The sequence below is a fragment of the Alternaria burnsii genome, assembly GCF_013036055.1.
Source record: "Alternaria burnsii strain CBS107.38 chromosome Unknown 750, whole genome shotgun sequence".
NCBI lineage: Eukaryota > Fungi > Ascomycota > Dothideomycetes > Pleosporales > Pleosporaceae > Alternaria > Alternaria burnsii.
The window spans coordinates 104,228-116,782 of NW_024066108.1; the positions used below are offsets into that span (position 1 = coordinate 104,228).

A 12,555-nucleotide genomic window follows, 5' to 3' on the forward strand; every position below is an offset into this window, starting at 1 on the left:
ACCCAACCAAACTATTGCATTACTGCTAATCCAGATTCCCGGTCTTAAACCTATCGTAAGATATGGCCAAAGCGAGAAGCACGACATCTGTCACTCGGTAAGCCATCGTGGGACGGACTAAAGCGTTGTGGTTCGCGCCGTTGCACGAGGTTTAGCCTAGGCCGGCGTGGATATCTGGCCCTCAGCTTCGAAACGGCCTTGTCGCGTATCGTGGCTGCCGTCCGTAACCGTCGCGGCGCAGTCAATCAGCACCCAATATATGCTGATATCTACTATATTTCAGGGCAGAATGTACTTCCCACAAGATCTTTTCGAATCACAAAATTCGATAGGCAGATTTCCTTGGACAAGATGTTACCAATATCCAGGAGGCGGGCCGAGCGGGTATAACAGGCGCCGGCTCTGTTACTCGCTCTTCGGTACCGCAATGATTCTAGTAATTTTGCAACTGAGCAGGGTGCTACGCGACGGTTGCTGTGCAAAGGAGGTTAAAGAAGTTGGCAGCTTTGAACCGTCGTCAGGCTAGGGTTCAGGTGGGGAGACGAGCTATACCCATTCAGGCCACCTCCGTGCGCCATCGATAATCTAGACAATTGGTCTTCTGCTGCAAACTTAAACACTCGTACACCAAAGTCAAATATCGATCTAACGACAACTTGGTCGAGCGCGAGAGGAAGGTGACGACGTTGGAGATTTTTACCGAAGCACGGCTCGTTCAGCTTGACAGCCGTGGCCCCTGCATTCCCGTGGTTGCTTCGCCAGCACAACACCGTCGGTCTCGCCCTCTCTACCATGTGGACCACACGATCAAGCAGTGCACCATGCAGGGTAAAACTTCCTCACAATTACAATTGCGTGGCGCACGTCACACGATCACGCACGTGGGCTTTGCAGACGGGAGCTGATAGTCGGCGCCACAGCAGCCATGCTTCCTTGATGTCGCTGCCCGCAGCTCTAGGGCTGTCGATAAGCGTTCTTTGTGACAGGATTATAAGCCATGCCGTTATCGGTCAACTACCAAAATATGCTTTCCACCATGGTTTGCGGATCTCAGCTTTTGTTTCCGTGCGGCATCGACCCAGAATCCGGGCAACAGGCTATATCAAGCACTACAGGATCTGGTAGCTTTGAGCATTGCTTACTGGGAAAGGACATTTCAAGCATACAACAGCTAGCGGGTAGCGTGTGAGTGTTATGCTCTGCCGAAGAACGGGTTTTGCAAGCGAAGAGGCTTCAATAGCTTCGCGTACTCAGGGGTGGCCCGACCGCGAACTACGTGAGTTCCGAGGAGGTATAAACCTTGGACGAACCTTAGTCTTTCATTTCGTCACTTTCCTGGACCCTCACCCTTGCGCCATTCATTTGGTGCTCATACACTCGTTCTGTCCATAATTTCTAATATGTCTCTCCTTCTTTCAGGCATCTTCTACCTGGCGTCTTTCGTGCCACGGATATTGGATCCATCCGCTCCAGTTAGTAACAGTGGCGAGCCAGATGTTGGAGGACAGTCTTTCGACTACATTGTCGTTGGTGGCGGTTTGACTGGCCTAACAGTTGCTAACCGCCTGAGTGAAGACTCAAGCCGTAAGTACCGGAATCGCATATGTGATGCACAGTCTAACACTGTCAGGCACCGTGCTTGTAATCGAGAATGGGTTCATGGTCGACGATGTAACCACACAAGTACCTAGCTTTGCAAACAGCATCAACTCAGCTCTAATGTACGACATCACGTCGGCATATGATACTAATACAGGCGGCACACACCCTGTCTGGGTAGGCAATGTCGTTGGTGGTGGGTCTGTGGTCAACGGCATGGCCTTTGACCGAGCATCCGCCGCCGACTATAATGCCTGGGAGCAACTTGGTAACAGCGGCTGGAACTTCAACAATTTGTTATATTACTTCAAGAAGTCGACTACCTTTACACCACCCACGGCATCTAACGTCAAAGAATTTGGGACTACCTATGACGCCTCCTACTATGGTACAAACGGTCCGATCCAAGCATCCTTCCCCAACTTTGAGTACCAAGATACGAAGACCATTTGGGCAGCATACAAGCGTGAAGGTGTACCCTTGCCAAAGGAACATGCTTCTGGAAATGCAGTAGGCGCTTTCTGGATACCCACTGCCCTGCGGCCCAAGACGCAAACCCGATCTCACGCAAAGAACGAATACTACGATCCCGTCAAGACCCGCAGGAACCTCGTTCTCATCACCGGACAGACGGTCAACGAGATCTTGTTTAACAAAGGCCTGCTTACAGGATACACGGCAAACGGCGTGCAGTACAAATCTCGTTCAGATGGCTCAGTCAAGCGAGTCTACGCAAAACGCGAAGTCATCATGGCTGCCGGCTCAATCTTCACACCACAACTACTCCAACTCAGCGGCCTTGGTCCCAGAAACGTGCTCCAAGCTGCCGGCATCACCGTCAAGAAAGACATGCCCGCCGTCGGCGCCAACATGCAAGACCACCCAAACGCCAACATGGTCTTTGACCTCCAGAATCTTTCCTTCCCAAGCATCTACAGCGGAGCAGACCCCACATACAACGCCACGGTATGGTCAGAGTACGACACGAGCCGGAACGGCCCTCTCACACAAGCGCACGGCAGCAGCTTAGCGTTCCTCAGCCTACAGACCGTCTCCGACAAGTGGTCTTCCATTGTTGCAAGCGTAAAGTCGCAAAATGCGCGCAGCTACCTCCCCTCCGTCTACGACGACGCTTCTCTGCTCCGCGGCTTCACCAAGCAACGCGACCTCATCGCCAGTCTCCACGGCAGCCCCGATGCCGCCGTCGGCGAGTTCCCCATGGTCCCCTTTGGTCTCGCCATCAGCGCGCTGCAACGCCCCCTGTCCCGCGGCACCGTCACACTCAATCCCAGCAACAAATACGGCAACCCCGTCGTCCAATTCAACTCGCTGCAGAACCCCGTCGACCGCCAGATCATTGTGGAAATGGTTCGCTGGACGCGTAAGCACTGGGCAAATCCGGAGCTGAAGAAGTTTTCCCCCGTTGAACTTACACCCGGATCACAGGCACAGACTGACGACGAGATTATCAATGATCTTGTCAGTCAGAAGGCGCTGCAGGCGTCTTTTGCACACATGTCGGGTAGCTGTGCGATGATGCCCGAGGCTTATGGGGGTTGTGTTGGTAGTGATCTCGCCGTGTATGGGGTCAAGGGCCTTAGTATCGTGGACGCTAGTATCATTCCTTTGATTCCGGCTACCCACTTGCAAGCCACCATGTACGCGGTTGCGGAAAAGGCGGCCGATTTGATCAAAGCCAGAAACACTTTCAACATTCTCAACCCGTTTAGTCTCCCGACTGTCAGTACGCCTTCCATCTTTGGGGGGCTTGGAAATCTCTTTCGGTCTGGAAGGAATAGGAGATTTTGAGTTTTAGTGTACCATGTAATACACCACACTTTCCTTGACTATATTTTGAGTTGAAGCTACACTGAACTGCAATGATACATGTGCTTCTGTTTCTCTACATGACTTGCAATTATCCCATTGTTCTACGTCTTGCCGCCAAGGTTCTCGCAGCAAGTCATACCTTTATGATGTACTTGCTTGAAAGCTGCAAGAGTGCCGACAAGGAAGCTCAAGTTAACGAGATGCAGAGCCAGTCACATATGCGTGTTGCACACTCACGGTCCCGTAAGTCCACTCCACTCATTGCAAGAGCCATCAAAACCAAAGCGAGCATCTTCATCACGACTTAACAGAACGAGAGGAGCAAGACATGAAATGCCCTTGATGCAAGACTTGTCGAGTTCTATCGCTCGTTCTCCACCCATTGAATCACAATATCCAATATCCAATAAGCCCTCTACCTCAAACCTCTTTTTGAACAATACCTTAATCCCAAGACCCATCACTCCCCCAACTCACCCAAAAAAAACCACGGCGCATGCTCCCTCAAAAACGCCACCTAAACGCTCTTTTTCCTCTCCTCCTCCTTTCCAACCTCCAACCTCAACCACTCAGCCCACACGCCCAAATCATCAACAACATCCAGTGCGCGCGCCAACCTCTTCACCTTGTCATCTTCCTCCTCAAGAACAACATTCTGTTCAGTAAGGACCAACTCGCCATTGGACTGGACATCGATTGCTAGCGCGAGGGCAGCGTGGTATGCAGGAAGTGGAGAAGAAGAAGAAGAAGAAGAAGAAGAAGAGGTAGTAGGTTCATCAAGATGAGACAAGAGATCCGCTATCATCGCAGCATCATCTGCGTCGTTACCCTTCTTCTTCTTCTCCTTTTCAGATGAACATGCCGCCTTCGCCACAGCAGAACAAGGATGAGGAACATGCAGCGTGAACCGGGGCACAGGCGGCGCATAACTCAGATTAACGTCGAGTTGCAACCCCGGCAAATCTGTCTTGTGCAAGGGTGGTGGTGTGAGCTCATGCTCTCCCAATTTATGCGTCGGCGCTTGCTTCTTCTTCTTCTTCTTCGAAGCTTCTTCGTAGAAACAAGTCTTAAGCAAACTCGTAATATGCGCATACTGTCTCAACACGGGCAAAATCTCCACCAACTGTTTCGGATGGCTAAAAGGCAAGCTTTCCAACTTGCGACTATACTCGAGCTTCGGTATGAAGAGGCTCATATCATGTCGTCTATCCTTTTCCCGTCCCTCCTCACCATCCCGAACCAAGACAAGTCGGCTACTGCGAATCTCATGCGTCACATCACCCGTCGTGCCAGACATGCCCGGATCAAGCTCACCCGGCCTGAGCGCCAGGCCTGCAAAAGTCTCGGGACGGAAGTCGTCGGTGCGCGGCTCGATGCCGACGAGCTGGTAGAGCTGCATGTGGACGGCAAAAGGGACGACAAGTGGGGGGTTGAACTTTGCGACGAAGCGGACGTTGGGAAGGCGGCCCGCTGCCGAGTCGAGGTTCATTGCGTCGTGGTCGTCGTGGTCGGCAGTTTGCTCGGGGGCTGGTTCGAGGTACGTTGGTTTTGGGTCGAGCCAGTCTAGGGATGAAGAGGACGAAGCGTGCATGAGTATGTTGTCTAGAGTGGCGTTGGCGTCGTGCGTATCGGTGGGTTTGTCGATGCGATCGCTGATCCAATCGTCGGATATGCGGATGGGTGTGTACAGAGTCGAGGGCGAAGCTTCGCACTCGATAGTCAGGGAGTACATCTTGTTGTGGCTCTTGTCTGCATCTTCGGGGTAGGCTGCAGATTCCACGGGCGGGTCGATTTGCATTCGACCGTCCATCCAATACTCGAGGCTCAAGCCCAGACAAGATCCGCCGTTGAGTCTGGGGCGGCCACTCTTCTTGCACAGCACCTCGCGCTCAGCTTTGTGTGTCCTGAAGCGCTCGTCGGGCGTCCTTTTTGCGAGCTCCGCCTTCTTCTCGTGTTCAAACAGCTTGCGCAAACTTGTATAAACCCCCGCAATCGCATTGTAGCAGCTAACCCCTCCGTTCTGCGCTGACCCCAATTTATCCAGCGTAAGCAGCTTCTCTAGACTCTCTGAGAAGCGCTCGAGAGTGACGTTGAGTTTGCTCTGGCCCGGCAAGGGCTTCAAGCTCCGGACGAGTATCTCAGACCCCGTTGTGCCGAAATGGAGATCGGGTCTCGATTCGTCCAGACCGGTTTGCAGATTGACGCTCGCAATCTCGTCGTTGTGGAACGTCACGTCGCAGAGGGCTTCGTCGCCAATGAGCAGACTCCAGGTGCCTGCCTCGTCCATGTGTTTCTCGCACGGTATGCCCATCCTCTTGCACAGCTGCAGCAGACCCTCCTCACTGACCCTGCCAGGCTTCTTGCCAACGAGATCGATGATGGCGCGTAGACGCCGGCTTCGTTCTGCCTCGTCGGCGCGACCCATGGCGCTCGCGCTCATGCCTAAGCTGGACATGCCGAGCCCGCTCATGGTGATGCCCATGCCAACGCCGCCCATGCCTGAGCTGGCCACGTCGTTGAGCATGTTCAGCACCGCGGGCGAATCGTACGACATCATGTTCACGTTGCCCGAGGGAGGTACACTGCGCGGGGCGGGCGAGGAAAAGGCGTTGAGGTTTTTCGAGGGCGTTTCCTTGTCTCTGGGGGTTGGGGTTGCCATGGTGGGCGATGGGTCGTGAGTGTTATCTGTAGTCGTGTGTATTATTTATACATTAAAGAACCCTCAAAGGGTCGGGCGGGCCGTGGACGTTATGCTATCATGTTGCGTTGGTGGAAAGGTAGAGCAAGGGTTCACCACAGAGGAAGCGCACCCATGGTTGTTAGTCTTGGCGTCGCAAGCAAGTCGCGACACCCGCGCCCGTCTTCGGCGACACCACAACTTGAAGCTTCCTCATGTAATTGTATTGAACAGAGTGCAAACAGTGTCGCAGGGGGTATCATAGCGTCTTTCAATCCAACTCCACAACCCCATCTTCCTCCCCAATCTCAATGATCCTGCTCTTCGCCCGAGTAGCCGCAGCCCTCCCCGTCGTCTTCTTCTTCGACCCGAGCACAAACTCGCCATCGTCGTTGGTATATTCAATAGCCCTCACCCTCTTCTTTGGCCTCTGCCTCCCGCCCTCCTCTTCTTCCTTTCTCCGCTCCGCCGCTTCAACCTCCCACCGCTTCCTTATTTCGTCTTCGACTCTATTTTCCATCGTGTGGAAAGATGCGTGGTGTCCGCAGCCATCGCATTCGTATGACGATGCTGACTATAGCGTAACATGACTATTAGCTATGTGTGCTGACGGTATGTGGCATCAGGCGTGGCAATAATGCCTTTCGCCGTCGGCAAGAGGCAACCTCATGACTCACCTTGAGCGGATGCAACATAAATCTCAAACACGGACATTTGGCCGCGAGGAGAGAAGGCTTATGGTTACATTGTCCGCGGGGAGGGACGTAGTTCATCTGCGTCCAGACGTTTGGTGCGGCGGTGGTGTTCGCCATGGTTGTGTTGGGATGCGCTGTGTACGTAGGTCTAGATAGACGGCGAGCTGCACTCATCAATGCCCAGTGGTAATCGAAGCGCGACAGCACATTCCATCACATAGTTGGCGCGCATGGGTGAAGGACAAGGTGCGCGCGCGCGTGCGCGCAAACACCAAATTGTCCCGAGTTCACGTGCTGCGCTATGCGGTAGCCGGATTGGGAAAACCCCGCTCCGCAAAACTCACCCAGGTAGGTGTGGCATCTGTGCGTCATAGTCGCGCGACAAGGCGAGTATGCGCCTTGAACACATTGGAAAATGCATCACAATCATAATCCTGGGCAGATTTCAAAGGTTGATATACTCTCGCACTACACGGCTCTGCTCACAAGACGCAATCATGCGATATGGTTCGCTTACAGCTCAATCGGTCCGCAGCGAATGTTTGATTTGGAATTTCCCCTCCTGTTTTCCAAGTGTAGTGCCAAATTCCGACCCAGAACGGGTTGCCTGTGCCGCTAAGTCCATGTATCCTGCGCAAGCGCATAGCTTCCCTCTATCCGTGATGCATCGGTAGGATGCCGTCGCTGAGGTAAGGCCTCGGCACTAGAGCAGTAGTGGTGGAGACCCTGCCGAGTGGGATGCCGTAGGGCGCTACACGTCGACCAAGCTGGCGAGTTGGCGATCGCATACAGCGGGGTAGACAGTCGTGTATAAAGCCCGAGGTGTACATGTCGCCAACACCCTAACATTCAAACACGACTCTTATCCTCTCGGCCCCAGCAACTAGACAATTCTAATAACTTCTCTTTCTACCCTTAACCCACAACAATCTCATCCCAAATGGCTTCTGGAGGATGCTACTGCGGCGCGGTCCGCTACGAGGTGTCCGGTGAGAGTGGAGGCAGCATCCTATGCCACTGTCTCGACTGCCGCAAAATCACCGGTTCGGCTTATAGCACCAACGCCGTCTACCCAGAAGATGGCTTCAAGGTCACCAAGGGGACGCCAAAGCAACACACAGTCAAGAGCGACAGTGGAAACGAGATCACCTCCAACTTCTGGTATGTAGAAATCCATATTCGCTATCGTAATGGCAATGCAGCGAACCAATGTCCTAACCTATCTTGTGCAGCGGCGACTGTGGCTCGACCATGTGGCGTCAGGGTCCTTCCTTTGCCGGTAAGCGCATCGTCAAGGTAAGCTTGTCCCAAGCCAGGTGGTATCCGCCCGGCCTTTGCTAACGTGTATCAAGGTGGGAACCCTAGACGACACCAAGATCCTCGACAACCTCAAGATGGACGCCGAGTTGTTTGTAGGCCACAGGCCCAAGTGGGTCGGCACGCAAGAAGGCGCAGCGCAGAAAACGGGCATGTAAGCGGTTCGATTCGGGTGCTCGTGAGCAACAGAGGACGGAGCATGGTAGTCGGCACTGGGGTTGCTCGCAGCGAGAGTTGTAATCAAGTGGGTTGCTCAAACTTCTACTCGGAGTCTGAACTCTCTGGCTCCTTCAGGCGCTCCCTCATCATCTGTGAAGTGATTCGTGTCAGCGTTGAGCCGTCATGTCGTGGCATGTTTGTGAAGCGCACCTGATTCAGACGCGCTTTGAGCTCGTTGATACGCGTTTCCTTGACTAGTATGTGCTCCTCGTCGAGCTCTTCGATGATGTATTCGTTGTTGTTCTTGCTGTCAATGTCGACCAGCATGGCTTTGATGGATGCGTCGCACTTGACGAGCGTGCCTGTGAGGGTCAGCGTGGTAGAGGGGGACAGAAGCGAGAAGTTCACCTCTGATTGCTTTGACCATCTCGGAGTCTCTGCCAGGATATCTGCGGGGTGTTGGTGGGTTAGTAAAGGAGGGTTGGACAACAGGGTGCGACCTCGCTGACGCGATTGCTTGGCGGAGTTGTTCCGTAAGCACGCTAGGTGGAAAGAGTAATCAACACTTCGACACCTCGGCATTTCATGTTTCTCTCGAGTAACAGGACTGTACTCGGATCTTCCACAGTCATTGTCATCGTTCCGAATGGGTTTGAAGCTTCAATCGCAGGCCTCGTGCTCCTACCCAGTGCACATCACAGCAGGCGCAACTTAGGCAAACAAGACGTGCAAGAATGGCAGGCTCTTTGCGGTCAATGTTGACAGCGCCCATCTTGTCTGGCACTTCTCGAATCGCCTTGCCAATGCCCTAATCACCGCCCTCGCAGTATCGTGTGCGCATCACTACCGTAGCACTCCTGCGGATGCATCGTTATCCTTACCAGAGACCTCTACTACACTCGCTGTAGTCTAATCACCTGTGACAATGGCTTACCTCAATGTGCCCATCGAAACGCCGTCTTCAACAAGTATATCACCAACCGTCCCCAGCGACGAAGACGCCCGCTCAACCGAGCACATTTCATTCAACTACTACCTCCTCTTCCTCGGTGTACCCGTTGCACTCATCGCTCTGGTCTGCTTTCACATATACCGACACAGAGCCACACAGCGTCAGAACGGTCAGCAGACAGAAGCGAGGTATGTCGAGGGGTGGCCTCATATCCGCAGTCTCGTGCGTGGGACATATGGGATTAACGATTCTATTATTGCAAGGCGACTTGAGGGTCTGAACGAGCATGTGCCCAATGTCGATGTACATGTTGAGCACGGGCTGAACGAGAACGGAGAAGCGCCACCGCCCTACCAGCCCAAAGTAGAAGAGACAGAGGCAGTGGTTGCGATATCTCTTCAGACTCTACAGATGGACGAGACTGTTCGGCGAGAGACGGTGGGTGAACATCCGCCACCACAGTACACTGCAGCAGAGCGCACGGCTTCCACTCTCAGCACGGGAGAAGAGGCCACGCAGACAGAGGCAGAATCTGGCGCGAGGGCATGAGGTACAGGCCGGATATAGGGACTTTAGTTGGTAAAGGGAGCGAAGTGCCGAGACACGACCAGGAACGCTATGCTAGTAATGTATGTCGGTCATTGTGAATAGTAACATTCACACCGCACCCCTGACTTTCTATTGTCATCGTCTATGCGTCTTCCTGAATGATACGGTTCAGCTCTGACCCAAAGAAAGAGACACATCAAAGAGGGACATGCATGAGGAAAACATTAAAGAAGAATGATAACAGAGAGAAAGTCTGGTCGTCCGAGATGCTCATTCAACTCCAAAACGGACCCATACCCTGTTGCTGATCCGAATCTTGTTGCTGTGTCGATGCCGATGATGCTGCAGCAGAGGCGTTCGGTATGCTGCACGTCGTGTCAGCCCTACGTTCCTACATTGGATTTTCCCCAGAAAACAACGCGCAGCAAAAGATGCGACGTGAAAAGGTCAAAACATACTGGACCTCTCTCATATTCGCGCCCGTGGCTGGTCCACCTGGAGCACTGGCGTACAGGTCGAGTACGTAGCCCATGGTAGGTATGGCATTGCGTACGTGTTGGCTTGCTCTCAGGGCTTGCACACTAGATCTAATTGTGCCCTCGATATCTCCAGATGCCAATGTACAGCCTTTTGGTAAACAAAGGTCAGCTTGAAAATCTGTGTATCCGCATCCACTTTCGCTTGTGCTACACAAAACGTGTTGCAGTCTTGCTCCAAGGTTTTGTCGTCAACATACACGAATACGGATGTACGTACCGGCGTGTCCCAACACAACAATCATACCCAGCGGCTTTGCTTGGTCGGCATAGTAGATGCGACTGATGGTTTGGTCTCCGGCTGTTACACGTGCACCATCTGTTTTGAGGATCGTGGTATGTGGGTTGGTCGTGTTCATGTACCGGGCTGGATCAAGAACAGTGCCGGAGGTAGATTCGGTGCAGCATACTAATACCGTCAGCAAGTCGTCATGGCCGAAGAGACGTGGCGAAGAGGCGGGGAAGAAGGGAGAGAGCGAGGAGGGTTCAAAAGGGGATGAAAAATCGACTTACCGATATAAAGGACAGGAGCGGTAGACATGACTTGGACGTGGCGATTTATCAAGACGAACAGCGGTATGTTTACTTGTGTATAACGCTTTGACGAATTGAATAAGAGAATGCCCAGAACTACACGATGTCTTCTTGTTATTCACCGCCCGAGTTACAATGGCATTGATCTTTTGCCCACCCTTGACACTATACGACTCTTGCTCTTATATCATTCCATATCGCACCGCACAATACCAAACGTCTCGCCATCTACTACCACACTGCCCAGCGGCGCACATTGCAAATCAATCTCGCCTTCCCATACAGCGTGCTCGTAATCAGCATGTAACCATAACATCCTACTAGCACTTCTCTTGCTTGTTCCTCATTACCTCTAGCTGACCAACCGATAATATCTCGGTTCTCTTGCCTTAACCCTCGCCGCTTTCTCTGCCATAGTTCGGGGGTGAACTTGATTACACGCGTCTTACTCTTCCCCAATACTGCGAAAAGAACCTGGAAGAAGCAAGGAAAAGAAAAGAAGGCCTGCATGATTTTAGCGAGTCTACAGAACGCCGCGTGGTTCACGGATCGGAAACATGTATGGCAAGATGGCATTTGGTCCCTTTACTCCAAGTAACAAGCCTGTCTGTGCTAGCACACGAGCGGCTGATACAGTACTAGCGTCCGTCGTGACAGGGATGAATGGTATCCAGGACGGATGAATGGATGTTTGCTAGGACGACAGTATGTTTTGCCATGTTTAACAAAGAATGTCAAATCACGCATCCAAGTTTGTCGCGCATCTTGATATGTCAACATTGCTAAGACAGGCAACGTCGTTGTTTACGAGTAACGTAATCTACAGTGGTGGACACGAATCGAGGCATCTCAACGTCTCAGCCAGCTGTCATAGAACCCAAATAGCTACAAGAACGCCCAGGTCTATGGCGTGCGGTGTTGATTTCCATGGCTTTCGCATTCCAGGCGTGTAGCAAAGAAATGTCAAAACAGTTATTCAGCGACATGTCAGCTTACGCGCCTGACCCAGGTTCTTGATTCTTGGATGGCTGGCATGCATGCATGCATGGCATCGTGCCTTTCCGCTTTCGGTAACGCGTGCAGCGGCGGGATGACGACATCAACAGACAGCTCTGATGATGACGATTGGTAATGTGTAGACTGCCACCTCGATGACACAGCTGCGTCAAATACAAATAGATATGTACGCTACCTGACTAGGCGGATGGCAGTAACGCCTGAGATTTGCGGACAAGAGGAAGATGCAATGAAAGCATTTTGTGGTTGGCTACAAGGTCATGAGGGAACTTCAAACCAGGCTTGGCGTGGCTGTGTGAGAGAGGCGGATGTCTCTTGTCAATCTCAACGCATGTAATGGCACTTTATGAGAGCGTGCTTCAGGCAGTAGACTTGTGCTGTCCGCTAGATAAACAGTTGTATCACAGCGGATGAGGCACGCTGCGAGTGAAGTTCGACTGAGCTACCATGTCCGTGCGTTCAACGCCCGCGCTCACTCGATGCCTAGACAGCAGTACGATAGCTATGTGGAGATGGAAGCTTCAAAGCTATAGAAAAGCTCATTAGCATCATCACAACTCTGAAGTATGTCAATCATACACTTGTGTTGTGGATCGAACTAAGGACCTCAGCAAGATCACGTTAGCTGAGTAAGGTGGCTCGTGTGGTGATAGTAAAGTTTTGAGCGTTCTTTCGACTTATTCGTTAACG

General features: G+C 52.5%; 5 protein-coding genes across 5 annotated transcripts; 2 read left to right on the top strand and 3 right to left on the bottom strand.

Annotated features, from left to right (window-relative positions):
- Positions 1-1,400: 1,400 nt before the first annotated feature.
- Positions 1,401-3,408, top strand: GT037_001424 (cellobiose dehydrogenase; the record flags this gene model as incomplete). Its single annotated transcript, XM_038926471.1, has 2 exons — positions 1,401-1,584; positions 1,631-3,408. The coding sequence occupies 2 exons, from the start codon at positions 1,401-1,403 to the stop codon at positions 3,406-3,408; spliced, it is 1,962 nt and encodes a 653-aa protein (XP_038789763.1).
- A 538-nt stretch (positions 3,409-3,946) lies between these two features.
- On the bottom strand, positions 3,947-6,918 carry GT037_001425 (uncharacterized protein; the record flags this gene model as incomplete). Its single annotated transcript, XM_038926472.1, has 2 exons — positions 3,947-6,114; positions 6,819-6,918. The coding sequence occupies 2 exons, from the start codon at positions 6,916-6,918 to the stop codon at positions 3,947-3,949; spliced, it is 2,268 nt and encodes a 755-aa protein (XP_038789764.1).
- Positions 6,919-7,741: 823 nt separating this feature from the next.
- On the top strand, positions 7,742-9,778 carry GT037_001426 (glutathione-dependent formaldehyde-activating; the record flags this gene model as incomplete). The annotated part of the gene is made up of 4 exons (XM_038926473.1): positions 7,742-7,962; positions 8,034-8,097; positions 8,154-8,272; positions 9,268-9,778. The coding sequence occupies 4 exons, from the start codon at positions 7,742-7,744 to the stop codon at positions 9,776-9,778; spliced, it is 915 nt and encodes a 304-aa protein (XP_038789765.1).
- On the bottom strand, positions 8,380-8,704 carry GT037_001427 (nucleotide-excision repair; the record flags this gene model as incomplete). The annotated part of the gene is made up of 2 exons (XM_038926474.1): positions 8,380-8,639; positions 8,686-8,704. 2 exons carry the CDS (start codon positions 8,702-8,704, stop codon positions 8,380-8,382), a joined length of 279 nt encoding a protein of 92 aa, XP_038789766.1.
- A 274-nt stretch (positions 9,779-10,052) lies between the features above and the next one.
- GT037_001428 (uncharacterized protein) lies at positions 10,053-10,855 on the bottom strand (the record flags this gene model as incomplete). The annotated part of the gene is made up of 4 exons (XM_038926475.1): positions 10,053-10,143; positions 10,237-10,405; positions 10,535-10,723; positions 10,828-10,855. The coding sequence occupies 4 exons, from the start codon at positions 10,853-10,855 to the stop codon at positions 10,053-10,055; spliced, it is 477 nt and encodes a 158-aa protein (XP_038789767.1).
- Positions 10,856-12,555: the final 1,700 nt, after the last annotated feature.